Source organism: Oncorhynchus tshawytscha, unplaced genomic scaffold (assembly GCF_018296145.1).
Source record: "Oncorhynchus tshawytscha isolate Ot180627B unplaced genomic scaffold, Otsh_v2.0 Un_contig_135_pilon_pilon, whole genome shotgun sequence".
NCBI lineage: Eukaryota > Metazoa > Chordata > Actinopteri > Salmoniformes > Salmonidae > Oncorhynchus > Oncorhynchus tshawytscha.
Genome location: NW_024609739.1, coordinates 267,464 through 294,058, shown reverse-complemented (window position 1 = coordinate 294,058; position 26,595 = coordinate 267,464). Strand labels below are relative to the sequence as shown.

The 26,595-nt window shown below is 44.6% G+C and overlaps 1 protein-coding gene across 3 annotated transcripts in view; it reads right to left on the bottom strand.

The window, feature by feature from the left end:
* apaf1 (apoptotic peptidase activating factor 1) overlaps nucleotides 1-26,595 on the bottom strand; it is an 83,986-nt gene that overhangs the window by 31,970 nt on the left and 25,421 nt on the right. For 2 of the 3 annotated variants that reach the window (XM_042317436.1, XM_042317437.1), the window contains exons 14-26: nucleotides 26,428-26,553; nucleotides 26,100-26,240; nucleotides 25,801-25,926; nucleotides 25,516-25,668; nucleotides 23,136-23,264; nucleotides 22,882-23,007; nucleotides 22,559-22,678; nucleotides 22,321-22,446; nucleotides 15,118-15,243; nucleotides 12,990-13,124; nucleotides 11,044-11,169; nucleotides 3,767-3,892; nucleotides 2,300-2,446 (exon numbers count right to left, since the gene is read on the bottom strand). In XM_042317436.1, the coding sequence (XP_042173370.1) occupies nucleotides 2,300-2,446; nucleotides 3,767-3,892; nucleotides 11,044-11,169; nucleotides 12,990-13,124; nucleotides 15,118-15,243; nucleotides 22,321-22,446; nucleotides 22,559-22,678; nucleotides 22,882-23,007; nucleotides 23,136-23,264; nucleotides 25,516-25,668; nucleotides 25,801-25,926; nucleotides 26,100-26,240; nucleotides 26,428-26,553 (1,707 nt within the window). Of the gene's footprint in view, nucleotides 1-2,299; nucleotides 2,447-3,766; nucleotides 3,893-11,043; nucleotides 11,170-12,989; nucleotides 13,125-15,117; nucleotides 15,244-17,176; nucleotides 17,249-22,320; nucleotides 22,447-22,558; nucleotides 22,679-22,881; nucleotides 23,008-23,135; nucleotides 23,265-25,515; nucleotides 25,669-25,800; nucleotides 25,927-26,099; nucleotides 26,241-26,427; nucleotides 26,554-26,595 lie in introns of those variants that run through there. The other variant, XM_042317438.1, reaches the window with a different exon arrangement.

The window sequence follows — 26,595 nt, the reverse complement described above, 5'->3', positions numbered from 1 at the left end:
TACAAGGGATTCGCCTCTTCAGCGCAGACAGACATAATAATCCATCACTGCTCGTTACATCTACACATGCTCAGATCCATCAAGTCAAGGTGCCTCAGGAGAAAGAAAGGAAGTGTGGAAATAGGAAGTGATAGAGTGAAGGAGGTATTCTGTCCTTCTAACACTCTGGATAAGAGCGAGTGTCATCAGGAGGTAATGATGGAATTAGTAGTTAAATTCTCCATCAGTATCCATGGAGTTGACTCATTAACACTATGCACACCATATGTTGACTGATCACAATGGGCTTAATGACCTGTGGCTCATCAATAGAAACTAGAATCTTCCCAATGAAGACGACAAACAAAAAGGCTAGCTAACAACTGTGAGAGAAAGAAGTTTGAAATGAACATGCAGTCAATTTATTTTGTGTTTCTTGGATACGTGGCAAACAGTTTGATTCAAACAGACTAGAGGTCGACCGATTAATCGGAATGGCCGATTTCACGTTTTCATTATCGGAAATAGGTATTTTTGGACGCAGATTTTTTAAATTATTATTATTATTATTTTTTAAATACCTTTATTTAACCTTTATTTAACTAGGCAAGTCAGTTAAGAACACATTCTTATTTTCAATGACTGCCTAGGAACGGTGGGTTAACTGCTTTGTTCAGGGGCAGAATGACAGATTTTCACCTTGTCAGCTCGGGGGATTCAATCTTGCAACCTTACAGTTAACTAGTCCAACGCAATAATGACCTGCCTCTCTCTCATTGCACTCCACAAGGAAACTGTCTGTTACACGAATGTAGTAACCCAAGGTAAGTTGCTAGCTAACATTAAACTTATCTTATAAAAAACAATCAATCATAATCACTAGTTAACTACACATGGTTGATGATATTACTAGATATTATCTAGCGTGTCCTGCGTTGCATATAATCTGACTGAGCATACAAGTATCTGACTGAGCGGTGGTAGGCAGAAGCAGGCGCGTAAACATTCATTCAAACAGCACTTTTTGCATTTTGCCAGCAGCTCTTCGTTGTGCGTCAAGCATTGCGCTTTTTATGACTTCAAGCCTATCAACTCCCGAGATGAGGCTGGTGTAACCGAAGTGAAATGGCCAGCTAGTTAGCGCGCGCTAATTGTCGTTGTGTTGCTGGTTCGAGCCCAGGGAGGAGCGAGGAGAGGGACGGAAGCTATACTGTTACACTGGCAATACTAAAGTGCCTATAAGAACATCCAATAGTCAAATGTTAATGAAATACAAATGGTATAGAGAGAAATAGTCCTATAATAACTACAACCTAAAACTTCTTACCTGGGATATTGAAGACTCATGTTAAAAGGAACCACCAGCTTTCATATGTTCTCATGTTCTGAGCAAGGAACTTAAACGTTAGCTTTCTTACATGGCACATATTGCACTTTTACTTTCTTCTCCAGCACTTTGTTTTTGCATTATTTAAACCAAATTGAACATATTTCATTATTTACTTGAGGCTAAATTGATTTTATTGATGTATTATATTAAGTTAAAATAAGTGTTAATTCAGTATTGTTGTAATTGTCATTATTACAAATAAAATCAATTAAAAGTCGACCGATTAATCGGTATCGAGTTTTTTGGTCCTCCAATAATCGATATCGGTATTGAAAAATCATAATCGGTCGATCTCTAAAACAGACACTTGAATATCACAGAAAAAGATGTGTTGAGAGACATTAGAAGAAAAACATCACATTGATCCAATGTTCGTTAAAATCACTGGCTTAATATACTTCATACATTTACTAGAGGCTTTTCGAATTCAGAGCGGAGGAGACAAGTGAGTTAAGGAATGCTGCTGTTGAATTTTCCTGAAATCACTCAGGCAAGAAACTCCCTCTCTCTCCTCTCACACCCACGCCCGCCCACCTACCCACACCCACCCACGTATGCTAAATGTAATGCCCCCAAGCTTTCTTACACCACAGTAGGTTTATAGTACTCCCAAAGCAGTAGTCACAGTGAGAGTGTGAGTGAGATTTCATATCTCATCCTCCTCCCAACTTGATTGGATTGCAGAGTGTGTGTCTGCATGTGTCTGTTACACCTCTCTGATTACCTCCAGTTTTACAGAAGGAGGGATCACCTGGGGGTCATCACCTGGCTTTTTAACCAGGCAGTGATGATGTAATCCCCGGGGCACAAGGGCTCTGGTCGATAGTGCTTTAAACCTCAGTTTGTTCCCATAGTGTGTGTGTGTGCGCGCACGTGTCTTTGTCTTTACATGTCTGTGTGTGTCTCTCTCAGTGTGTATGTGTTTCCTACCTTAATGTATCCTCCTGTAGACAGCAGCACAGTGTTGTCTGGGGAGAAGTGCAGGTCGGTCACCCAGCCTCCGTGCAGAGAGTCCATGGCGTCCTTGTTGTCACGGGAACAGATCTTTAGCAGAGTACCATCCTTCACGTTCCATAGCTGAGACACGAGACAAACATGAGACAAACGAATGAAAAATGAGAGAAATGAATGAGACATAGTAGTTATAAATGGTGGGGCGTATGACAGCTATGTACTTATTATCAACCTGGTATCTTAGGAACCTTTTGACGAGACGGCCATAAAATATCTAACCCCAACCAGAACTACAAACTAAAATAACATAAAATATCTCATGTACTGTTCGGGCTACTTTAGTACTTTCTAACATGGCCATCTAGTGACTACCAACCTTAGACATACAGTAGTCTACAGTTAGGTGTGCAATAATCCAGTCCTTGAATGCTACAGTATGTTGTGCTTTTCAACTTTACCTTTAAATCAATGACTACTTTCACTGATTAATAAAGGCCCATAGAGACGTAAAACAACCCTCCATTTTAATACTGGAGTTATGCAACTAACAACCATGAGCCATACTGTCCTGTCTATATAGGACACAGAACATGCTATATTTAACACCTTGCATGATTCATTGAGAATGACTCAAGTGTTTCCATAGAAACAAGAGGGGCATATATTCCACTCTATGTACTGTAATTCAATCTTGTGGTTTAAGTCAGTTTCCTTCTGTTTGGTGCCTAATGTAGACAACCCTGGATGATTGACATGTCATGACTTTAAAGTGACAGTTCACTCCAAAATAAAAGTGTCAGTTGTTTTCGAACCTGGGAAGTGTCATGAGATGTGGACTCATCTCGACATTAGATCACTTTTCAGGTTCGAAAACTTGAGTGTACTCAAACTTTGGAGTGTAGTCCAAATGTACTAGTCAGACAGTCAGTCAGGGATAGTTTGTGGAAAGCAGCTGGTAGTGTGATTGTAGAGGAACAGACAGGTCCCTCTGTCATGCGCTCATTTCTTCAGTCCCTTGTCTGTCCCTCTCTCTCACTCTCCCTGTTTTTCTCTTTAATTGTTCTCATTTTCCATCATCCCCTCTTGCACACTCATTTCTTCTCTTACCCCACTTTCCCGCTCTCCCTTCATTTCCATCATCCCTTCTCCCTCCATCTCTCCTTCTCTTTCTCTAGGATCTATGCAGATGCCAGAGCCTTAGGGATTCAATCTGACTAACTGTCTTCTACTTCCTCCCCTCCTCAGCCTTCTTTCCTTCCTCTTCATCCCCCCCGCTGACCTGCACACCTGTTCCTCCTCTCCGTCTCTCCAGCTCCTTCCTTCACTCATGTGCTCACTCCTTCACTTACCCCTCAACTAATGCTCCTTCACTCACTCCTTCCGTCCTCCCTCCCCCTTTACTCACTCACCACCCCCCCCTTCCATCCCTCTATCCCTACCCACCCGTATCTCTCCGTTGTCGTCGCCGGTTGCTAGGCGCCGGCCGTTCCAAGAGAAGCGGCAGCTGCGGACACAGTCCTGGTGGCCGTCCAACAGGCGCACGCACTCCCACGATGCACTGCTCCACACCTGAGGGCCAATGAGAGGAGAAACAGGAGGTCAGAGGTTACAAAAGTTTGTCGAATCTAAAATAAAACATTTTCAAATATGTTCTTTTGAACATGCCATAGCAATTTTGGTTAGGCCACTTCTATATGCAGAGTGCCTTGGTTAATTCAATTGAATACATTTCCTTTTTCCCTGAAGGCCTGTCTATTGTTTCTCTATGCTGCTAGTCTGGTTGACCACTCAACTTAAAGAACGGAGCAAGCGCTCACTGATAATGAAGCCTGGCACCAATTAAAGCCTCCCGGCTGCTCTTTGATAGAAGATACTGCCCATACCATAAGGCTATTTTTACATTTTATTAACCCATCCACCACCGCCCCTCTTCGGAGGACACACACACACACACACAAGTATTTAGTCAGCCACCAATTGTGCAAGTTCTCCCACTTAAAAAGATGAGAGGCCTGTAATTTTCATAGGTACACTTCAACTATGACAGACAAAATGAGAAAATAAAATCCAGAAAATCACATTGTAGGATTTTTTATGAATTTATTTGCAAATTATGGTGGAAAATATGTATTTGGTCACTGTATTTGAGCTGCCAAAGGACACCAGAAACAAAATTGTAGACCTGCATCAGGCTGGGAAAACTGAATCTGCGATAGGTAAGCAGCTTGGTTTGAAGAAATCAACTGTGTGAGCAATTATTAGGAAATGGAAGACATACAAGACCACTGATAATCTCCCTCGATCTGGGGCTCCACGCAAGATCTCACCCCGTGGGGTCAAAATGATCAGAAGAACGGTGAGCAAAAATCCCAGAACCACACGGGGGGACCGAGTGAATGACCTGCAGAGAGCTGGGACCAAAGTAACAAAGCCTACCATCAGCAAGGGCATTGAAGATGAAACGTGGCTGGGTCTTTCAGCATGACAATGATCGCAAACCCACCACCCGGGCAACGAAGGAGTTGCTTCGTAAGCAGCATTTCAAGGTCCTGGAGTGGCCTAGCCAGTCTCCAGATCTGAAAGTTTGTGTTGCCCAGCAACAGCCCCAAAACATCACTGCTCTAGAGGAGATCTGCATGGAAGAATGGGCCAAAATACCAGCAACAGTGTGTGAAAACCTCAATTTTTTTAAATACTTGACTAAATACTTTTTTGCCCCACTGTATGTATGTATGTATGTATGTATGTATGTATGTATATTTTTTTTACAGCTTTTCTGGTACATATACATACACATTTTACACACATGGTACTTCTATATAAAGCAGTCACATAACAATAATACATTACCAAACAACATATTATTACCAATCCCAACCCTCAGCCCATCCCACCTACCACCATAGACCTCAGCTCTTTAATCCCATCCCTCAGCCACTCTCAGCCCATCCCACCTACCACCATAGACCTCAGCTCTTTAATCCCACCCCTCAGCCACTCTCAGCCCATCCCACCTACCACCATAGACCTCAGCTCTTTAATCCCACCCCTCACTCTCAGCCACCCACCTCCACCATCAGCCCATCCCACCCCTAGCCACCAGCCCATCCCACCTACCACCATAGACCTCTTTAATCCCACCCTCAGCCACTCTCAGCCCATCCCACCTACCACCATAGACCTCAGCTCTTTAATCCCATCCCTCAGCCACTCTCAGCCCATCCCACCTACCACCATAGACCTCAGCTCTTTAATCCCAACCCTCAGCCACTCTCAGCCCATCCCACCTACCACCATAGACCTCAGCTCTTTAATCCCACCCCTCAGGTAGGATGGGCTGAGAGTGGCTATCACCATAGACCACCCTCATTTGGTTTCCATCTACCAGATATTTTTCAATTGTACTGTGATGTTTTACATAATTTTTTTTACCTTTCTAAATCGTAAAGTATCCACAGATTGTGAGCTAAAGAAACTTTTCCTCCTAGTATTATATTATTTAATGACTATGGCTTTCCAAATTGCCCAACACTGCGATTTGCTAGGTTAATGTTGTGATTTTTTAACCATTCCTGAACCTGTGACCAGAAACAAGCTACATAGGTGAAATACCAGAATAAATTATCTAGTGATTCTGTCTCTTCCCAACAAAATCTACAGAGCTGAGATTGTTGTATGCCCCATATATATATATATATATAGCATTCAGTCGGTGGCAAGAATTTATATAATCATTTCAATTGAAAAACTCTAAGTGTTGAATCAAGTGTTGTTTTTTGTACCAGTTCATAAACCATGTGCCATGGAATCGGTACGTCAAAAATCTCTTCCCATTTATTTCCTGTATGGCACAGCTGTCAACATTTTTGTCCTCAAATGAAAACGGGTATATTTTTCTATTTACGCCAATTCCTTTCAGCCAATTTGTATCTTTAATACGTGGCAGGCAAACAAGTTCCCTACCTTCTCCCTTTTCCACTTGCCTCCTCCATTGTGGTAGTGCTGCAATCAGTTGGTTGTAAATTAGGATTGAGCAGATATTCCCATATATTTTCGATAGCTGCATATGTGACATATCTCCTCCAGTTCTAGTCATAATATCATTCATAAATATAATACCATTTTTTAAAAAAAGTGTATTTTTATTAAATCAGTATATGTGAGTTTAACCATAACATTTGTTCTATCTTTTCTGGAGGATAAAACTGAAATTGTAACCAGCTTTGTATGTCTTGTTTAAGAAAGGGCGATACTTTAAACAAAATGTACTTTTCAATTAGTCAGAAATGAGAAGTTGTACTCTGTATAAAAGGCCAAAAGGCCATTTTTGAACAAAGGATGAGCCTTAATAATCTACTGGAGAACCATTTTGGGTTTAAGTATAACATATGCATGAGTGAAGCTTTTAGTGAGAGGTTTAAATATTTAATATTTAAATCATTTTAGCCCCCCAAACTCATATTTATTATATAAATAGGCACGTTTAAATTTTTGTCTAGCTTAGCATTCCAAATAAAATGAAATATTTTTTGCTCATATGATTTAAAAAACGAGTCATCTGGAGTAGGCGGTGCCATTAGTAAGTAAACTGTGATCGGACCAAAGAGTTCATCAATGTGATTTTTCCATAAATAGACAAGTATTTACCTCTCCATGGTTGCAGAATCTTATCTATTTTTTCTAACTTTCTATTGAAATTGATTGTGGTAATTTAATTTATATTTTTTGAGATGTGAATACGAAGTATGTCTACTTCACCATCCGGCCATTTTATTGGTAAACTACAAGGTAGTGTAAACATATTTTAATTTAATCCCATCAGTATGTAAAGTACATCTAATTGATGGGTTCTGACTTCTAAACTTGAAATATCCTTGTTCATGGTACAGAGGGGAATGCAGAACCTGTCATTCTGACATTCTGTCAGAACATGTTATTGCTTGACATCAGGTATCCTATGGAAAGAAGGGCCAGTCTAGTTTCAGTTGATGTTTAATTTAATTTGAAATACTTGCTACCCCAGAAGTGAATGGTTATCTGTAGGAGGAATGTATATGGTGGGGTCAATTAAGGTTGGATATGAGCCAGGGGCTTGGACTGTTACTGAGTAAGGGAAAGGCAATCACATGGTTGTGGTCACTGATAAGAGTGGAGAGCTGTGGATTAGTGAGGAATCTGGGCCCAGGTCAGGTCACATTAAGGGAGAAGGAACAGTTTATTACCCACTTACCTTCCTACCTACCATTAAATATGTAATGTTTAGAGAAAGGGAGGAGACCACCCAAAGTGGGGTATGTATATTAGTTTATAGTTTATATATTATATATATATATATATAATATAATATATATAAATATAATATATATATACACACACACACACACACACAGTGGGGCAAAAAAAGTATTTAGTCAGCCACCAATTGTGCAAGTTCTCCCACTTTAAAAAGATAGCATAATTTGCAAATAAATTCATTAAAAATCCTACAATGTGATTTACATTTTTTTATTTTTATACTTTTGTCTGTCATAGTTGAAGAGTACTTATGATAAATTACAGGCCTCTCTCATCTTTTTAAGTGGGAGAACTTGCACAATTGGTGGCTGACTAAATACTTTTTTTGCCCCACTATGTATGTATATGTAACACACACACACACACACACGTCTTTGTCTGTTCAGCTATCTGACCCATTGGGTGAATAAACTTGGTTTGAGCTTTTCCTAGCTGTCCGTTTGGTTCTAAATAAACAGAATAAAACTAACATAATAAAGAATACTCTGTTTATTACAAGAACACAATGTTCTTAGTAAATTGTCTCCGTCTTTCTGTCTGTCCGTCTCGCTCTCCCTCTTTCGCTCTCTCTTTCATGCTTGATGGAGAGAACATCACATGGTAGATGATTAAAAAGTTAATTTGGCACGTCTCGTAGTCATCTGAAGGTCAATAGACAGAGGGAGGAAGGGAGAGAGAAAGGAAGAGAGAAGAGAGAGAGGGGGAGAGAGACAGATGAGTGGAACAAAAAGCTTCAGTCTTTTATTCTATCTGACAAAGACGATCAGACTCGGCTTTGATCTATGATAGCAGACAGAAAAAGACCGTGGGTGTATGTGTGCATACAGTGGCTTGCGAAAGTATTCACCCTTCTTGGCATTTTTCCTATTTTGTTGCCTCACACCTTGGAATTAAAATAGATTTTTACACAACATGCCTACCACTTTGAAGATGCAAAATATTTTTTCTTGTATAACAAACAAGACAAAAAAAAGAAAGAAAATTTGAGCGGGCATAAATATTCTCCCCCCCCAAAGTCAATACTTTGTAGAGCCACCTTTTGCAGCAATTACAGATGCAAGTTTCTTGGGGTATCTCTATAAACCTGGCACATCTAGCAACTGGGATTGTTGCCCATTCTTCAAGGCAAAACTGCTCCAGCTCCTTCAAGTTGGATGAGTTCCGCTGGTGTACAGCAATCTTTAAGTCATACCACAGATTCTCAATTGGATTGAGGTCTGGGCTTTGACTTGGCCATTCCAAGACATTTAAATGTTTCCCCTTAAACCACTCAAGTGTTGCTTTAGCAGTATGCTTAGGGTCATTGTCCTGCTGCAAGGTGAACCTCAATCCCAGTCTCAAATCTCTGGAAGACTGAAACAGGTTTTCCTCAAGAATTTCCTTGTATTTAGCGCCATCCTTCATTCCTTCAATTCTGACCAGTTCCCCAGTCCTTGCCAATGAAAAACATCCCCACAGCATGATGCAAACACCACCATGCTTCACTATGGGGATGGTGTTCTCAGGATGATGGGAGGTGTTGGGTTTGCGCCAGACAGCGTTTTCCATTATGGCCAAAAAGCTCAATTTTAGTCTCATCTGAACTGAGTACCATCTTCCATATGTTTGGGGAGTCTCCCACATGCCTTTTGGCAAACACCAAACATGTTTGCTTATATTTTTCTGGCCACTTTTCTGTAAAGCCCAGCTCTGTGGAGTGTACGGCTTAAAGTGGTCCTATGGACAAATACTCCAATCTCCGCTGTGGAGCTTTGCAGCTCCTTCAGGATTATCTTTGGTCTCTTTGTTGCCTCTGATTAATGCCCTCCATACCTGGTCTGTGAGTTTTGGTGGGTGGCCCTCTCTTGGCAGGTTTGTCGTGGTGCCATATTCTTTAAAAAAAAATGTATAATGAATTTATTGGTGCTCTATGAGACGAGAAGTTTCAGATATTTTTTTATAACCCAACCCTGATCTGTACTTCTCCACAACTTTGTCCCTGACCTGTTAGGAGAGTTCCTTGGTCTTCATAGTGACGCTTGCTTGGTGGTGCCCCTTGCTTAGTGGTTTTGCAGACTCTGGGGCCTTTCAGAACAGGTGTAAAAATACACAATAAGATCTTAAAGTCCACCTGTGTGCAATCTAACTAATTCTGTGACTTCTTGAGGTAATTGGTTGCACCAGATTTTATTTAGGGGCTTCATAGCAAAGGATTGAACACATATGCACGCACCACTTTTCCTTATTAATATATATATATATATATTATATATATATATGTATTTTTTTTCCATTTCACTTCACCAATTTGGACTATTTTGTGTATGTCCATTACATGAAATCCAAATAAAAATCGAATTTAAATTACAAGTTGTAATGCAACAAAATAGGAAAAACGCCAAGGGGGTGAATACTTTTGCAAGGCACTGTATGTGTGTGTGTGTGTGTGAGAGAGCGCGCGCCTGCGTGTATGTCAGAACCACAGCCAGCCCTTCAGACTACAATTCCACATCATTACCAGAGTGTCTAGGTCCAAAGCACTAATGAAAGCATGCTGGTCTGATGAACAGAAATAAACAGTGTGGTTAATGGGAAAACCAGCTCTGAACCATTACCACACATACACACCGCACACCGCACACCACACACACACACACCGCACACCGCACACCTCCAATGCCAATTTGGATGCTGACTTAATAGCCATTTCCACAGTGAGTGACCAACTCAACGATCCTGTGACTGACAGAAGGGGAAACAAGGATAGAAAATAGAAGAGGGAACAATACAAACTGATGGAGAACGAGGAAGGACGATCGAGGGCAAAAACACAGTAAGGTGACAGAGTGTAAACCTAGTCAGAGGAGAGATCCTCTCCCAACCTACAGTGTCAATCAAAGTCAACCGCAGAGCAACAGCCTGCTCTCTCTCACAAACACGCACACACACAGGTAATGCTAGGTAGGAGGAGAGGGCAGCGGTACGGTCTGTAGGTTGCAGTCAGACTTAATGACCACTGGAGGGACAGGGAGGCGAGTGGGCGGCTTGACCACTGGAGGGACAGGGAGGCGAGTGGGCGGCTTGACCGCTGGAGGGGCAGGGAGGCGAGTGGGCGGCTTGACCTCTGGAGGGGCAGGGAGGCGAGTGGGCGGCTTGACCGCTGGAGGGGCAGGGAGGCGAGTGGGCGGCTTGACCGCTGGAGGGGCAGGGAGGCGAGTGGGTGAGTGGGCGGCTTGACCGCTGGCTAAGTTAGTGACCACAGTAACCATCTGCTTCATGTCCATCTCAAGCTACCAATGACCTTTAGTTGACCGCATAATAAATGTACACTATACACATGTTTCTGAAGGGATCATGATATAGACAACATGTCTGTCTCACACTGATCTAAGGACTTAGGCTAGGTTCGGTCACATACTGATGACACGTGTGTGTGTGTGTATTACCTTGGCAGTCTTATCAGCAGAAGTGGTGGCGAAGAGCTGTCCATCAGGCGACACGTCACAGGCTAGCACCGCCCCCTGGTGACACACTAGATCCTGCAGCAGTTCACCACTAGACATGTCCCACACCTGGGGGGAGGGAGCGAGAGAGGGAGACGCTTTCGGTGTCACCTCCCTCTAGTAAATATCCTTCAGTTCATGTAAGTGCACGCTGATTGTAACTTGTTGCTTTTAACAGGTTTTGCATGTGTGTGTTTCTAAGTCTTACCGTCTGTCTGGTACTGCATGTGTGTGTGTGTGTTTCTAAGTCTTACCGTCTGTCTGGTACTGCATGTGTGTGTGTGTGTTTCTAAGTCTTACTGTGTGTCTGGTACTGCATGTGTGTGTGTGTGTTTCTAAGTCTTACTGTCTGTCTGGTACTGCATGTGTGTGTGTGTGTTTCTAAGTCTTACTGTCTGTGTCTGGTACTGCATGTGTGTCTGTGTGTGTTTGTGTGTTTCTAAGTCTTACTGTCTGTCTGGTACTGCATGTGTGTGTGTGTGTTTCTAAGTCTTACTGTCTGTCTGGTACTGCATGTGTGTGTGTGTGTTTCTAAGTCTTACTGTCTGTCTGGTACTGCATGTGTGTGTGTGTGTTTTTCTAAGTCTTACCGTCTGTCTGGTACTGTGTGTGTGTGTGTGTGTGTGTTTCTAAGTCTTACTGTCTGTCTGGTACTGCGTGTGTGTGTGTGTGTGTTGTTTCTAAGTCTTACCGTCTGTCTGGTACTGCATGTGTGTGTGTGTGTTTGTTTCTAAGTCTTACTGTCTGTCTGGTACTGCATGTGTGTGTGTGTGTGTGTGTTTCTAAGTCTTACTGTCTGTCTGGTACTGCATGTGTGTGTGTGTGTGTGTTTCTAAGTCTTACCGTCTGTCTGGTACTGCATGTGTGTGTGTGTGTTTTCTAAGTCTTACTGTCTGTCTGGTACTGCATGTGTGTGTGTGTGTGTGTTTCTAAGTCTTACTAAGTGTCTGGTACTGCATGCTGTGTGTGGTACTGCTGGTACTGCATGCGTGTGTGTGTTCTAAGTCTTACTGTGTGTCTGGTACTGCATGCATGTGTGTGTGTTGTTTCTAAGTCTTACTGTGTGTCTGGTACTGCATGCATGTGTGTGTGTTTCTAAGTCTTACTGTGTGTCTGGTACTGCATGTGTGTGTTTCTAAGTCTTACTGTGTGTCTGGTACTGCATGCATGTGTGTGTGTGTGTTTCTAAGTCTTACTGTGTGTCTGGTACTGCATGTGTGTGTGTGTTTCTAAGTCTTACTGTGTGTCTGGTACTGCATGCGTGTGTGTGTGTGTTTTCTAAGTCTTACTGTGTGTCTGGTACTGCATGCGTGTGTGTGTCTTACTGTGTTGGTACTAAGTCTTACTGTGTGTCTGGTACTGCATGCGTGTGTGTGTGTGTTTCTAAGTCTTACTGTGTGTCTGGTACTGCATGCGTGTGTGTGTGTGTTTCTAAGTCTTACTGTCTGTCTGGTACTGCATGCGTGTGTGTGTTGTGCTATGCTGGTACTGCATGTGTGTGTGTTTCTAAGTCTTACTGTGTGTCTGGTACTGCATACGTGTGTGTCTGGTACTGCATGCATGCGTGTGTGTTTCTAAGTCTTACTGTGTGTCTGGTACTGCATACGTGTGTGTCTGGTACTGCATGCATGCGTGTGTGTTTCTAAGTCTTACTGTGTGTCTGGTACTGCATACGTGTGTGTCTGGTACTGCATACGTGTGTGTCTGGTACTGCATGCATGCGTGTGTGTTTCTAAGTCTTACTGTGTGTCTGGTACTGCATGCGTGTGTGATTCTAAGTCTTACTGTGTGTCTGGTACTGCATACGTGTGTGTCTGGTACTGCATGCATGCGTGTGTGTTTCTAAGTCTTACTGTGTGTCTGGTACTGCATACGTGTGCTTGTATTACCTTGATGGTGCCATCAAAGGACCAGCTGAGGAGATGTGTCTCTGAGGAGGGTGTGGTGGTGAGCAGAGAGAAGCATCTGACCTGCTCCTTGTGGCCCTCCAGAACCACACACTCACCTGTCCTCCACCTCCACACCTACAGGAGGGGGGAGACAGAGAGAGAGAGAAGGCGAGGGCGAGAGAAAGTGCGAGAGAGAGAGCAATCACCTTCTGGTACTGGAGTGGGTAAAAGTTGCACCTCAACCAGGGATTTAGCACAATCAGAGTTGAGGGTAAGCTGATCCTGGATCTGTGCCCAGAGTGGGAGTATTCAGCTGCTAGGAGGGAATGGGCACTGGGCAAAATATTGGCCTCTACGCAAATATCTCAGACAATGATTGACACATCAAACTCTTACTAATGTGTGTAAGAGTTTGTACCATTCACCCCCCTCACCACTCCAGAAGTCAGTGGTCAGAGTAACAGCTATGTTTACTGTATAGAGCTAGTCACATTTCCTCAAAGTCAATCTATCCACCAAATACTCCCTTTTCAGCAAAGCTACTCAAACATTCATATAAACAGGAGATGGTCCATGGACAGTAAGGGACTACACAGGAGATGGCCCATGGACAGTAAGGGACTAAACAGGAGATGGTCCATGGACAGTAAGGGACTAAACAGGAGATGGTCCATGGACAGTAAGGGACTACACAGGAGATGGTCCATGGACAGTAAGGGACTACACAGGAGATGGTCCATGGACAGTAAGGGACTACACAGGAGATGGTCCATGGACAGTAAGGGACTACACAGGAGATGGTCCATGGACAGTAAGGGACTACACAGGAGATGGTCCATGGACAGTAAGGGACTACACAGGAGATGGCCATGGACAGTAAGGGACTACACAGGAGATGGTCCATGGACAGTAAGGGACTACACAGGAGATGGTCCATGGACAGTAAGGGACTACACAGGAGATGGTCCATGGACAGTAAGGGACTACACAGGAGATGGTCCATGGACAGTAAGGGACTACACAGGAGATGGTCCATGGACAGTAAGGGACTACACAGGAGATGGTCCATGGACAGTAAGGGACTACACAGGAGATGGTCCATGGACAGTAAGGGACTAAACAGGAGATGGTCCATGGACAGTAAGGGACTAAACAGGAGATGGTCCATGGACAGTAAGGGACTAAACAGGAGATGGTCCATGGACAGTAAGGGACTACACAGGAGATGGTCCATGGACAGTAAGGGACTAAACAGGAGATGGTCCATGGACAGTAAGGGACTAAACAGGAGATGGTCCATGGACAGTAAGGGACTACACAGGAGATGGTCCATGGACAGTAAGGGACTAAACAGGAGATGGTCCATGGACAGTAAGGGACTACAGTAAGGGACTAAGGAGATGGTCCATGGACAGTAAGGGACTACACAGGAGATGGTCCATGGACAGTAAGGGACTAAACAGGAGATGGTCCATGGACAGTAAGGGACTACACAGGAGATGGTCCATGGACAGTAAGGGACTACACAGGAGATGGTCCATGGACAGTAAGGGACTACACAGGAGATGGTCCATGGACAGTAAGGGACTAAACAGGAGATGGTCCATGGACAGTAAGGGACTACACAGGAGATGGTCCATGGACAGTAAGGGACTACACAGGCGATGGTCCATGGACAGTAAGGGACTAAACAGGAGATGGTCCATGGACAGTAAGGGACTAAACAGGAGATGGTCCATGGACAGTAAGGGACTACACAGGAGATGGTCCATGGACAGTAATGGAATATAGAGTAAGATGAATACAAAGTGAGGCTGTGCTGTTCTGATTTGCAGCAAGGTGGTGCTCTGGATAGTGTGTGTACTTCTGATAGGCAGATATGTCTAGCAGTGGACAGGCTGTCCTAAAAACTGAGGAGAGGAGATGAGAGAAACAGAGGAGATGAGAGGATATGTTCAGTGAGCTGGAACTGTAGAGGAGAGCTGTTAGGGGTGACAGAGCGGAACAGTCCGAAAACATCAGACACACGCACACAGACACACACACATACGCACAGACACACAGGGAGGGAAATAACAAACCACAGAAGAGATGAAAGAAGGATGAGGAAGAAAGAGAAGGGCCCCACCCGTATGGTGGTGTCCTCAGAGGAGGTGATGAGTGTGTGTCCCTCCGGGGTGAACTGGCAGTGGAGAACTGCCCTGGTGTGACCCTGAAGAGTGGCTAGAGAGGTCCCCGACGGCACCTCCAACACCTGGGGAGAGAGGGGGGAGGGAGAGAGGGGAGGGAGGGAGAGAGGGAGGGAGAGAGAGGGAGGGAGGGAGGAGAAGGGAGAGAGACAGATGATTCCAATTAAATCCTTTATTACTGTGTCAAAAGAGCAAAAACAATCTATTAAAATCATGAGTTGACACACATCCCAAGAAGTTGGAGAGGTGTTGACTAACAGAATAGTAAACTTAGAAAAAATAAAATAAGAGAGTCCCACACTATATTTTGCTCCCAAAAGTGTAAAAACAAGCAACTGCTCAAGGGAGATAGAAAACAGGAGACAGAAAGAGGAGGGAAGACAGAGATATTTAGAGGGGAAAGCTGGGAGGATAACAGGATACTGTCTATGGGTAAGCCTAGACCAAAACTAGTCAAAGAGCAAAATAAAAACATATAGAATAAAAAAGGAGACCAAAGTAATGCGTTTGGGTTGACAGTGATAAGCTCGTCAAAAAGGAGATGTTTTAAATATTACCAGGCTCTGCGTGCGATTGATCAGCCCATTAGCAGAGTGGATCTGCCCTGACTGCTTTGTGTGAGGGTCTGACAGACAACACTGCCACAGCAGGACAAAAAGCAGCTCTGATGCCCAAAGAACTGGCTTCAAGTTACAAAACCCCTTTAATCTTATAAAGGGAGACAACAGAAACTCTGACAACCTAGAGTACATTATTGAGGTCCTAGAAGTCCTAACTGTCTTACAAACTTCCTGCGCCATCTTTGATAACTTGACTGAGTAGTTGGACTAGAATTTTAAGGCTGAATTCTGTTGACATTGAACTATTGGAAATTATTGCAAACTTAAGTTATTAAACATACTTGAAGTCTATTAATATTATCGCAAAATAATAAATGAACCCTCCTAGTATGATATTTGTAGTGTAAACCAAAAGGCAAAGAAACACACAAGCTCATAACTTTAGACGAAAAATGACTACACATGCACGCAAGCATGCACACACACACACGCACACACACACACACACACACACACACACACAGAGCACAAGGTGAATTGTAGATTGAGATTATTGAGATTGTTGAGATTGTGCTAAAATATTTAAACCTCTCAAATAAAACCCTACTTCAAACAAACGCGTGAGAAGGCTAGCCGCAGGGCATGCCAACCAGAGGACGCTCTGCGATGCTACTGGGAAACGGGTTTCAAAAGGTTGCCAGCTCACCTCAAGGTTTGGGAATGAGGCAGCAGGGAGGGTGCTCGGGGCGATATGGGGGAAAGGTTGAGTAAAACATGTTAGCGTTAGGAATACTAGTTTGGCTTATGACGCTTAGGAATAAACAGATCAACGAAAGCAGCACAGATCTGATCTGAGAGCAGTGGTCATTGGAGCACCTTACGATGAGCAGGTTAACATGTACTGATCCCTGATCTGTTTTCATCCACATGTGTAGCCTCCCTTGTGTAATACTGCATACAGAAAGATATGCTGTGATGTGCACCTTAAACTCCATTTGAACAATAGATCACTCCACAGTACTGGAGCTATCCCTCGCCCTAACACTGATCACAATCCCTTTGAGAAGGTCAAGGAACACACACACCTTAAAAAGATCAGGACTTGATTGAGCCTGGTGCATATGGACAAATGGAATAGTCCCAACAGTGCAAACCCTGACCATCTAGGCAGACTAAAGCAAAGTATTTATGATATTATTTGAATCCAGATCCAAGCACACAGTGGAGGCTGCTGAGGGGAGGACGGCTCATAGTAATGGCTGGACTGGTATCAATCACATAGAAACCACGTGTTTGAGACAATTCCATTGACTCATTCCAGCCATTATTATGAGCCGTCCTCCCCTCAGCAGCCTCCACTGACGCGCACACATGCCATATCACGCTACCATACCTGCACACGGCCTGTTTCTAGCCCTAGCGCCAGCAACAAGCCCCTGTGAGGGGTCAGCCGCTATAGAGTCCTCCATCCAATGGTCCTCAGTACCTGCCTAACCGTCTTCCCTCCTGCCTGGTGTAGAACACACTCTCTTCAACACTCCTGTCCCTCTCTTCTTTTCCTTCTTAATAGAAAAACAGCATGTCATTTCAGAGGAGAGAACCGAGCCAATCAAAGTGGCAATTACAGCCCAGAAAGAAGACTAGAATGCGAGGCATGCGTCAAACTGAGTCAATGACAACGAGGGCATTGCTTTGTGAGTTCATTAAGAGTTCTGGTCAATTTGTACCTCTCTGCTCTAATAGCACAGTGGCTCTGATGTGGAGAGAAAGAGAGAGCAGGCAGAGACACACAGAGAGAGAGAGCGAGAGAGAGAGAACTAGAGGGAAAGAAAGAGTGCGAGAGAGCACAAGAGCTAGAGGGGGAGAGAGAGAGAGAGAGAAAGTGAGAGCACAAGAGCTAGAGGGAGAGAGAGAGAGCGCAAGAGGTGGGGGCAGAGCGGGGGGCAGACTACTGCAGCAGCGGACCTGGAAGGAAACAAAGCAGCAGCTCCCTCTGGTGGAAATGAGAGGAATTAGATGGAATGGAACAGGTGTAAAGACCCACACAAGTATCCTCACAGTGAAACCCACATTTCCATGGTATGCCCACTTTTCACATGTTAAGTAACTGATATTACACAACCCTGCAGTATTTCAGCTCCACTCATTTCAACCATTATCATCCATCTGTCCTCTTCCTCATCCCCCTCTTGACTGTCTTGACTCAGAAGAGTAGACAGACACCCAAGTGTGTGTGTGAGAGAAGAGGCCAGAGTTATTATAATGCATTAACCCCTGTGTTGGTTAGAGCCCAGGCTCCATTAATTAATTAAAGAGGTTCCTGAGGTGTGGCCCCAACTTTTTACACACCTGCCTGTGTGACACTACTTACTACCACTTCCAGGGACATCCCTGAGTCTCCTGTGTGACACTACTTACTACCACTTCCAGGGACATCCCTGAGTCTCCTGTGTGACACTACTTACTATCACTTCCAGGGACATCCCTGAGTCTCCTGTGTGACACTACTTACTATCACTTCCAGGGACATCCCTGAGTCTCCTGTGTGACACTACTTACTATCACTTCCAGGGACATCCCTGAGTCTCCTGTGTGACACTACTTACTATCACTTCCAGGGACATCCCTGAGTCTCCTGTGTGACACTACTTACTACCATTTCCAGGGACATCCCGGAGTCTCCTGTGTGACACTACCACTTCCAGGGACATCCCTGAGTCTCCTGTGTGACACTACCACTTCCAGGGACATCCCTGAGTCTCCTGTGTGACACTACCACTTCCAGGGACATCCCTGAGTCTCCTGTGTGACACTACTTACTACCACTTCCAGGGACATCCCTGAGTCTCCACACACACTTCCAAAAGGGACCAGATTTTCCTGGGCTCACAGTAAACAAGCATTTATCATAGAGACAGGGAGCGATGGAGCAAGTAGAGCAGAGAGTGGGAATAAATGAGAGAGGAAGAAAAGGTCAGAAGTAGGAAAAATCTCATTTATAACAACTAGAAAAGAGAAGCAGAAAGAGAGAGGACAAAATAGGTCAAGAGAGAGACATTTGACACATTGGAAAGAATTAACAAAAAAACAGAGCAAACTAGAATGCTATTTGGCCCTAAACAGAGTACACAGCGGCAGAATACCTGACCACTGTGACCCAAACTTAAGGAAAGCTTTGACTATGTACAGACTCAGTGGGCATAGCCTTGCTATTGAGAAAGGCCGCCGTAGGCAGACATGGCTCTCAAGAGAAGACAGGCTATGTGCTCACTGCCCACAAAATGAGGTGGAAACTGAGCTGCACTTCCTAACCTCCTGCCCAATGTATGACCATATTAGAGAGACATATTTTCCTCAGATTACACAGATCCACAAAGAATTCAAAAACAAATCCAATTTTTATAAACTCCCATATCTACTGGGTGAAATTCCACAGTGTGCCATCACAGCAGTAAGATTTGTGACCTATTGCCATGAGAAAAGGGCAACCAGTGAAGAACAAACACCATTGTAAATACAACCCATATTTATGCTTATTTATTTTATCTTGTGTACTTCTACCATTTGTACATTGTTAAAAAACACACACACACACACATATATACATATATATATATATACATATATATATATACACATATATACATATATATACACATACATACATATACACACTGCTCAAAAAAAGAAAGGGAACACTTAAACAACACAATGTAACTCGAAGTCAATCACACTTCTGTGAAATCAAACTGGCCACTTAGGAAGCAACACTGATTGACAATACATTTCACATGCTGTTGTGCAAATGGAATAGACAACAGGTGGAAATTATAGGCAATTAGCAAGACACCCCCAATAAAGGAGTGGTTCTGCAGGTGGTGACCACAGACCACTTCTCAGTTCCTATGCTTCCTGGCTGATGTTTTGGTCACTTTTGAATGCTGGCGGTGCTTTCACTCTAGTGGTAGCATGAGACGGAGTCTACAACTTACACAAGTGGCTCAGGTAGTGCAGCTCATCCAGGATGGCACATCAATGCGAGCTGTGGCAAGAAGGTTTGCTGTGTCTGTCAGCGTAGTGTCCAGAGCATGGAGGCGCTACCAGGAGACAGGCCAGTACATCAGGAGACGTGGAGGAGGCCGTAGGAGGGCAACAACCCAGCAGCAGGACCGCTACCTCTGCCTTTGTGCAAGGAGGAGCACTGCCAGAGCCCTGCAAAATGACCTCCAGCAGGCCACAAATGTGCATGTGTCTGCTCAAACGGTCAGAAACAGACTCCATGAGGGTGTATGAGGGCCCGACGTCCACAGGTGGGGGTTGTGCTTACAGCCCAACACCGTGCAGGACGTTTGGCATTTGCCAGAGAACACCAAGATTGACAAATTCGCCACTGGCGCCCTGTGCTCTTCACAGATGAAAGCAGGTTCACACTGAGCACATGTGACAGACGTGACAGAGTCTGGAGACGCCGTGGAGAACGTTCTGCTGCCTGCAACATCCTCCAGCATGACCGGTTTGGCGGTGGGTAGGTCATGGTGTGGGGTGGTGTAACAGTATAACTTTATACCATCCCCTCACCCATACCCTGGCGCGAGCCAGGGACCCTCTGCACACATCAACAACAGTCACCCACGAAGCATCGTTACCCATCGCTTCACAAAAGCCGCGGCCCTTGCAGAGCAAGGGGAACTACTACTTCAAGGTCTCAGAGCAAGTGGCGTCACCGATTGAAACGCTATTTAGCGCGCACTAACGCTAACTAAGCTAGCCGTTTCACATCCGTTACAGTGGCATTTCTTTGGGGGGCCGCACATCCCTCCATGTGCTCGCCAGAGGTAGCCTGACTACCATTAGGTATCGAGATGAGATCCTCAGACCCCTTGTGAGACCATATGCTGGTGCGGTTGGCCCTGGGTTCCTCCTAATGCAAGACAATGCTAGACCTCATGTGGCTGGAGTGTGTCTGCAGTTCCTGCAAGAGGAAGGCATTGATGCTATGGACTGGCCCGCCCGCTCCCCAGACCTGAATCCAATTGAGCACATCTGGGACATCATGTCTCGCTCCATCCACCAACGCCACATTGCACCACATACTGTCCAGGAGTTGGCGGATGCTTTAGTCCATGTCTGGGAGGAGATCCCTTAGGAGACGGGGAGGCAGGGTAGCCTAGTGGTTAGAGTGTTGGACTAGTAACCGGAAGGTTGCAAGTTCAAAACCCGAGCTGACATGGTACAAATCTGTCGTTCTGCCCCTGAACAGGCAGTTAACCCACTGTTCCTAGGCCGTCATTGAAAATAAGAATTTGTTCTTAACTGACTTGCCTAGTGAAATAAAGGTCAAATTTTAAAAAAGACCATCCGCCACCTCATCAGGAGCATGCCCAGGTGTTGTAGGTACACACTACTGAGCCTCATTTTGACTTGTTTTAAGGACATTACATCAAAGTTGGATCAGCCTGTAGTGTGGTTTTCCACTTTAATTTTGAGTGGGACTCCAAATCCAGACCTCCATGGGTTGATAAATTTGATTTCCATTGATAATTTTTGTGTGATTTTGTTGTCAGCACATTCAACTATGTAAAGAAAAAAATAATATTTCATTCATTCATTATATTATATATATAAATAATATGGCATTTGTAATGTCTTTATTGTTTTGAAATGTCTGTATGTTTAATGTTTACTGTTTATTTTTATTGTTTATTTCACTTTTGTATATTATCTACCTCACTTGCTTTGGCAATGTTAACACATTTCCCATGCAAATAAAGCCCCTTGAATTGAATTGAATTGAGAGAGAAAGCTGGGTACAGTACAGTAGGACTGAGACAGGGTTGACAGGCCAGACAGAGAGAGAGAGAGAGAAAGAGAGAGCTGGGTACGGTACGACTGAGACAGGATAGGCAGGCAGAGAGTACAGTACAGGGTACAGTACAGTAGGACTGAGACAGGGTTGACAGGTCAGACAGAGATGTTTCCAGCACAATGTCACCAGCCAATAGTGGACGAGAGAAACATCTCCTCCAGCAAGGTGAACATGATTTTTACACACACACACACACACCACTTCGACCAACTCTTCCAAGCATAGGCAGACCACAGTAGTCACAATGCTACTAGGACAGCACCAGTGGTAAAACTGTCAAACTTAGTTTTGGTGTAACATTGTGTCCAGCTTTACCTGCCTTTCCTACAGCTCAGTTGGTCTTTATCAAGTTTGGCAGTGACACCGTCTTCTCCAGCCAAAAAGCCTTTTACATTTCTGGCACTTTTCCCTCATAGCACCTGCACTTTTGTCAAGTTAAGCATAAATTATACGTAAGCATTTTCCTACTTTTGTGTCCTTGAAGATTTTTGCTTTCTGGTATGTGTGTGAGGGTAAAAGTGTGTACCTGTGCGTGTGTGTGTGTGTGTGTACGTGTGTGTACACGTGTGTGTACACGTGTGTGTGAGGGTAAAAGTGTGTACCTGTGCGTGTGTGTACGTGTGTGTGTGTGTGTGTGTACGTGTGTGTACACGTGTGTGTGAGGGTAAAAGTGTGTGTATATGTGAGCGTACCTGTGTGTGTGTGTGTGTGTGTACCTGTATCGTCCCATCCTCTCGTCCCAGCCCCACAGCTGAGGTCTGTGAGCAGATCGCAGTGCAGCGGATACGAGACTCCTGGTTCTCTGACTGGAACATCACCGCTCCGGTCCTCCCATTCCTCACCTGACACACACACACACACACACACGCCAGCCTGCTGGGTTAACACCTGTCACATCTGTAAGGCGTCATTGTGTGTGTGTATGTGTGTGTGTCTCCAGCCCAGCCCTCTCACCTGCAGTCTGTTGCGGTTGTCGGCGGCGACCACGGTAATGTCACCGTTGTTAAAGAGCACGTCAGAATCCCTCTTCAAACAGACAGCTGATGAGGTGTGGACTTTTTTAGTCTCCCACACCTGACACACACACACACACACACACACACACACACACACACACACACACAGCATTACATTTTTTATGCCATTAAAAAGGTTAAATACAATATGTCACGAGAAGGGTTAACTGATGAAGACAGATTGGACAAATTATTGACAGACAGACGGCAGACGCACACACACACACACACACACACACACACACACACACACACACTTACCCTGACGGTCTGGTCGTCAGAACAGGAGAGCAGTAGAGATCCGTCAGGGGAGAACTGGACTCCATGGACCCAGCTCAGATGACCACTACAGTCAGCCATCTTCTTACTGGTCTCTATGTCCCACAGCTGGAGGGAAGAGACCTATGATGTCATATCCTGCCATATGATGGAGTAGTAGTTTGATAGGGCTATAGCCACCATGTGTGTACCTACATGGCACAGTGTAATAGTCAACAGGCTGTGTGTGTGTGTACCTCCACAGCATAGTGTGACAGTGCGATGGCCACCAGGTTGCTGCTGGGACAGGCGTGACAGTACTGCACCGTGCTCAGACGACTGGTCCGGATCTCCAACAACATGGCCGCCGTCTCTACATCAAACACCTGGGAACAGCAGGAGGGATCTGTCACTACACCATAGTTATAGCTGGTGATCGCTCTCTAGTGCAACTGCCAATATGTGGGGCACAAAATGGCTTCCATGCATAAGCTAGTGATAACTTTCTAGACACTTCTTGATGGCCCCTTGGAGGGCTCATAGGTTGTTAGGTCAGACCATGTAGAGATCTAATTGTAAGTTGCTCTGGAGTCTTTGCTAAATGACTCAAATGTAATGTGAACTGTAAAGGACATGACAGGATGGGATTAGATGGAAGCAGCATGGTAATAGCCTGATAAGCTGCTAAGTGAAGTCTCAACTGCAGGTTTTGTTTTCATTCATTTTTCTGACTTTGCAGCTGTCCCATCTAGCGGAAACGGCTCAGTTCTGCCTCCAGGGCAAGACTCAAGACAATGCATGTCAACCTGCATCTCAACCATGGATGATGATTTCCATATCTTCCAACTTGGCAAAATGTGGGATTGTGAAGGGAAAAGTAGACCGAAGAAAAGAAAGGGAAAGAGATGGAGAGAAAAGAGAGATTCAGGTGGAAAACAAAAGGAGTTCCAACTGCTGTTTCTACGTGCCATAATTGTTTTTAAAGTCCATCAAGCTATCTATTCTTCTATCAATACTAGCCTACAAACTGACAACTCTGACATTCAACACCACTCTGATTCCTGGAGTGGAGAGAACAGACACGGACACAGAGACCTTTACATTTCCCAGGAGTGGGACGGCTTCATTCTCAGTCAGAACACACGCTTCTACCCTCTGATGGGCAGACAGGCCCAAATACCAAAACATGAAAGACAAGTTGTCCAGGGCATTCTCATTGCTTCACAGACAGATTGCTCTAGGAGCAGTTTACGAGACAAGAACATACCGCTAAACACAAATATATTGACAGAATTTGACAGATTGTCGATGCACTGCATCAACACAGCATACAAAACATTATGAACACCTGCTCTTTCCATGACAGACGTATTGATGGCACTTGTTAAATCCACTTCAGTGTAGATGAAGGGGAGGAGACAGGTTCAAGTAGGATTTTTAAGCCTTGAGACAATTGAGACATATATTGTGTGCCATTCAGAGGGTGAATGGACAAGACAAAAGATTTGTGCCTTTGATCAGGGTATGGTAGTAGGTGCCAGACACACTGGTTTGTGTCAAAAACTACAACGCTGCTGGGTTTATCACAGTTTTATCAAGAATGGTCCACCACCCAAAGGACATCCAGCCAACTTGACACAACTGTGGGAAGCATTGGAGTCAACATGGGCCAGCATCCCTGTGGAACGCCTTGTAGAGTCGATGCCCTGACGAAATGAGGCTGTTCTGAGGGCAAGGGGGGTGAAATGTTTGTACACAATTTATGTCATGTAGTTAATGCCACAGATGTCTCAAGTTGAGGGAGTGTGCAATTGCCATGCTGACTGCAGGAATGTCCACAGGAGCTGTTGCCAGAGAATTTTATGTTAATTTGTCTACCATAAGCCACCTCCAAAAGAATTTGGCAGTACGTCCAACCGGCCTCACAACCACAGACCATGTGTAAACACGCCAGCCCAGGACCTTCACATCCAGCTTCTTCGTCTGACACCAGCCACCCGGACAGCTGATGAAACTGTGGGTTTGCACAACCAAAGAATTTCTGCACAAACTGTCAGAAACCGTCTCAGGGAACCTCATCTGCATGCTAGTCTTCCACAGCCACAACATTCCCCAGGCCAATATCAACAGCCTGATCAATTCTATGTGAAGGAGATGTGTCACGCTGCATGAAGCAAATGGTGGTCACACCAGATACTGACTGGTTTTCTGATCCACGCCCCTACTGTTGTTTTTACGGTATCTGTGACCAACATATCTGCATATTCCTAGTCATGTGATATCCATAGATTAGGAAAGAATACATTTATTTCAATTGACCAATTTCCTTTTATGAACTGTAACTCAGTAAAATCTTTGAAATTGTTGCATGTTCCGTTTCTATTTTTATTCAGTGTAGTATTAGCCATAGCATGAGCATTAGCTCATGTCCCCCAGTTACCGAAGTCCATTCAACATTCTGCCAGCTCCTCCTCTGATGAATCGCAACATGCTAAACAAATCTGGTCCGAGTCATGGAGCTCCGCCAGGGGACCACCCTTCAGTCCCTGTGCCCACGCCACGGCCCCATGCCAGCCTGACGGAGCAGAGCAGAGGCTTACTAACTCAGCAGGGGAGGGCTGGCTCTTCAACACTCACAAAGACTGCGTTCCTGGCAGCACAGATGATGGTCCTGCCATCTGCTGACCAGGTGCTGCACTTCACCATGACCTCCGTCTGCTCTCTCTGCTCCGGGAACATGTCCGCCACGTCTATGGACTTCCACTCATTAGCCGAGGACACCTCCCACAGCTGAAACACAAACACACACACACACGTACAATTAATGTTGTTAAATACATAATAGTAGTCTACACCTAAATGAAAAACCTTTATCTATATTTGCTAATATAAACACATAGGTGGTGACTATGCCCCGCCCACCTTCAGGGTTCCGTCGCTGGAAGAGGTGGAGAGGTAGGCGTCATCAGGGGAGAAACAGCAGTGATTGACAGGCTCCAAATGACCAAACATGGTGTTCTGGGAGGAGGGTTTATTGATGTTCCACAGCTAGAGAGAGAGAGTAGGATACATACATAGATATATATCCCCCACACTATATCTATATATATCTTATAGCCAGAGTGCAAAAAATGTGGCCTACTTCATGGTTAAAACAATTTTTTTTTTTTTTTAACAGAACAGAAACAGGCACACACACACACACACACACACAGGCTAACCTTGGTGTTCATGAACTTGTCGTTGGAACAGGTGGCCAGTAGGAGGCGTCGGAGTGTGTTGGTGAACTGACAGTGGTTGACCTGCTCCTCGTGTTCGTCCTCAAACATCCTCATCAGAGTCCCACGCTCCACGTTCCAAACCTTTTACACAACACAGATACTGTAGTTACACAGATATACAACTCCTTTATTTGCTTTCCAAACCTTTTACACAACACAGATTAGAGACAGACAAACGACTTTCGTCTGTCGAAGTCGGGTTGTCAGGCAAGTCTGTCTGAAGTCTGTCCAAAGTTTGAATGGCAGAGGGGAGGCTTCCACACCATACCTTGACCTTCCTATCACTGGAGCAGGTTGCTAGGAGATGGTCATCCGGGGAGAAGGCGCAGCAGAGCACCTCATCATCATGGGCCTGGATCTCCAGCAGCTTCTCCCCAGACGTGCTCTTAAACACCTGGAGACGCACACGGGCAGAGTTTTTGAGGACACCCACTCA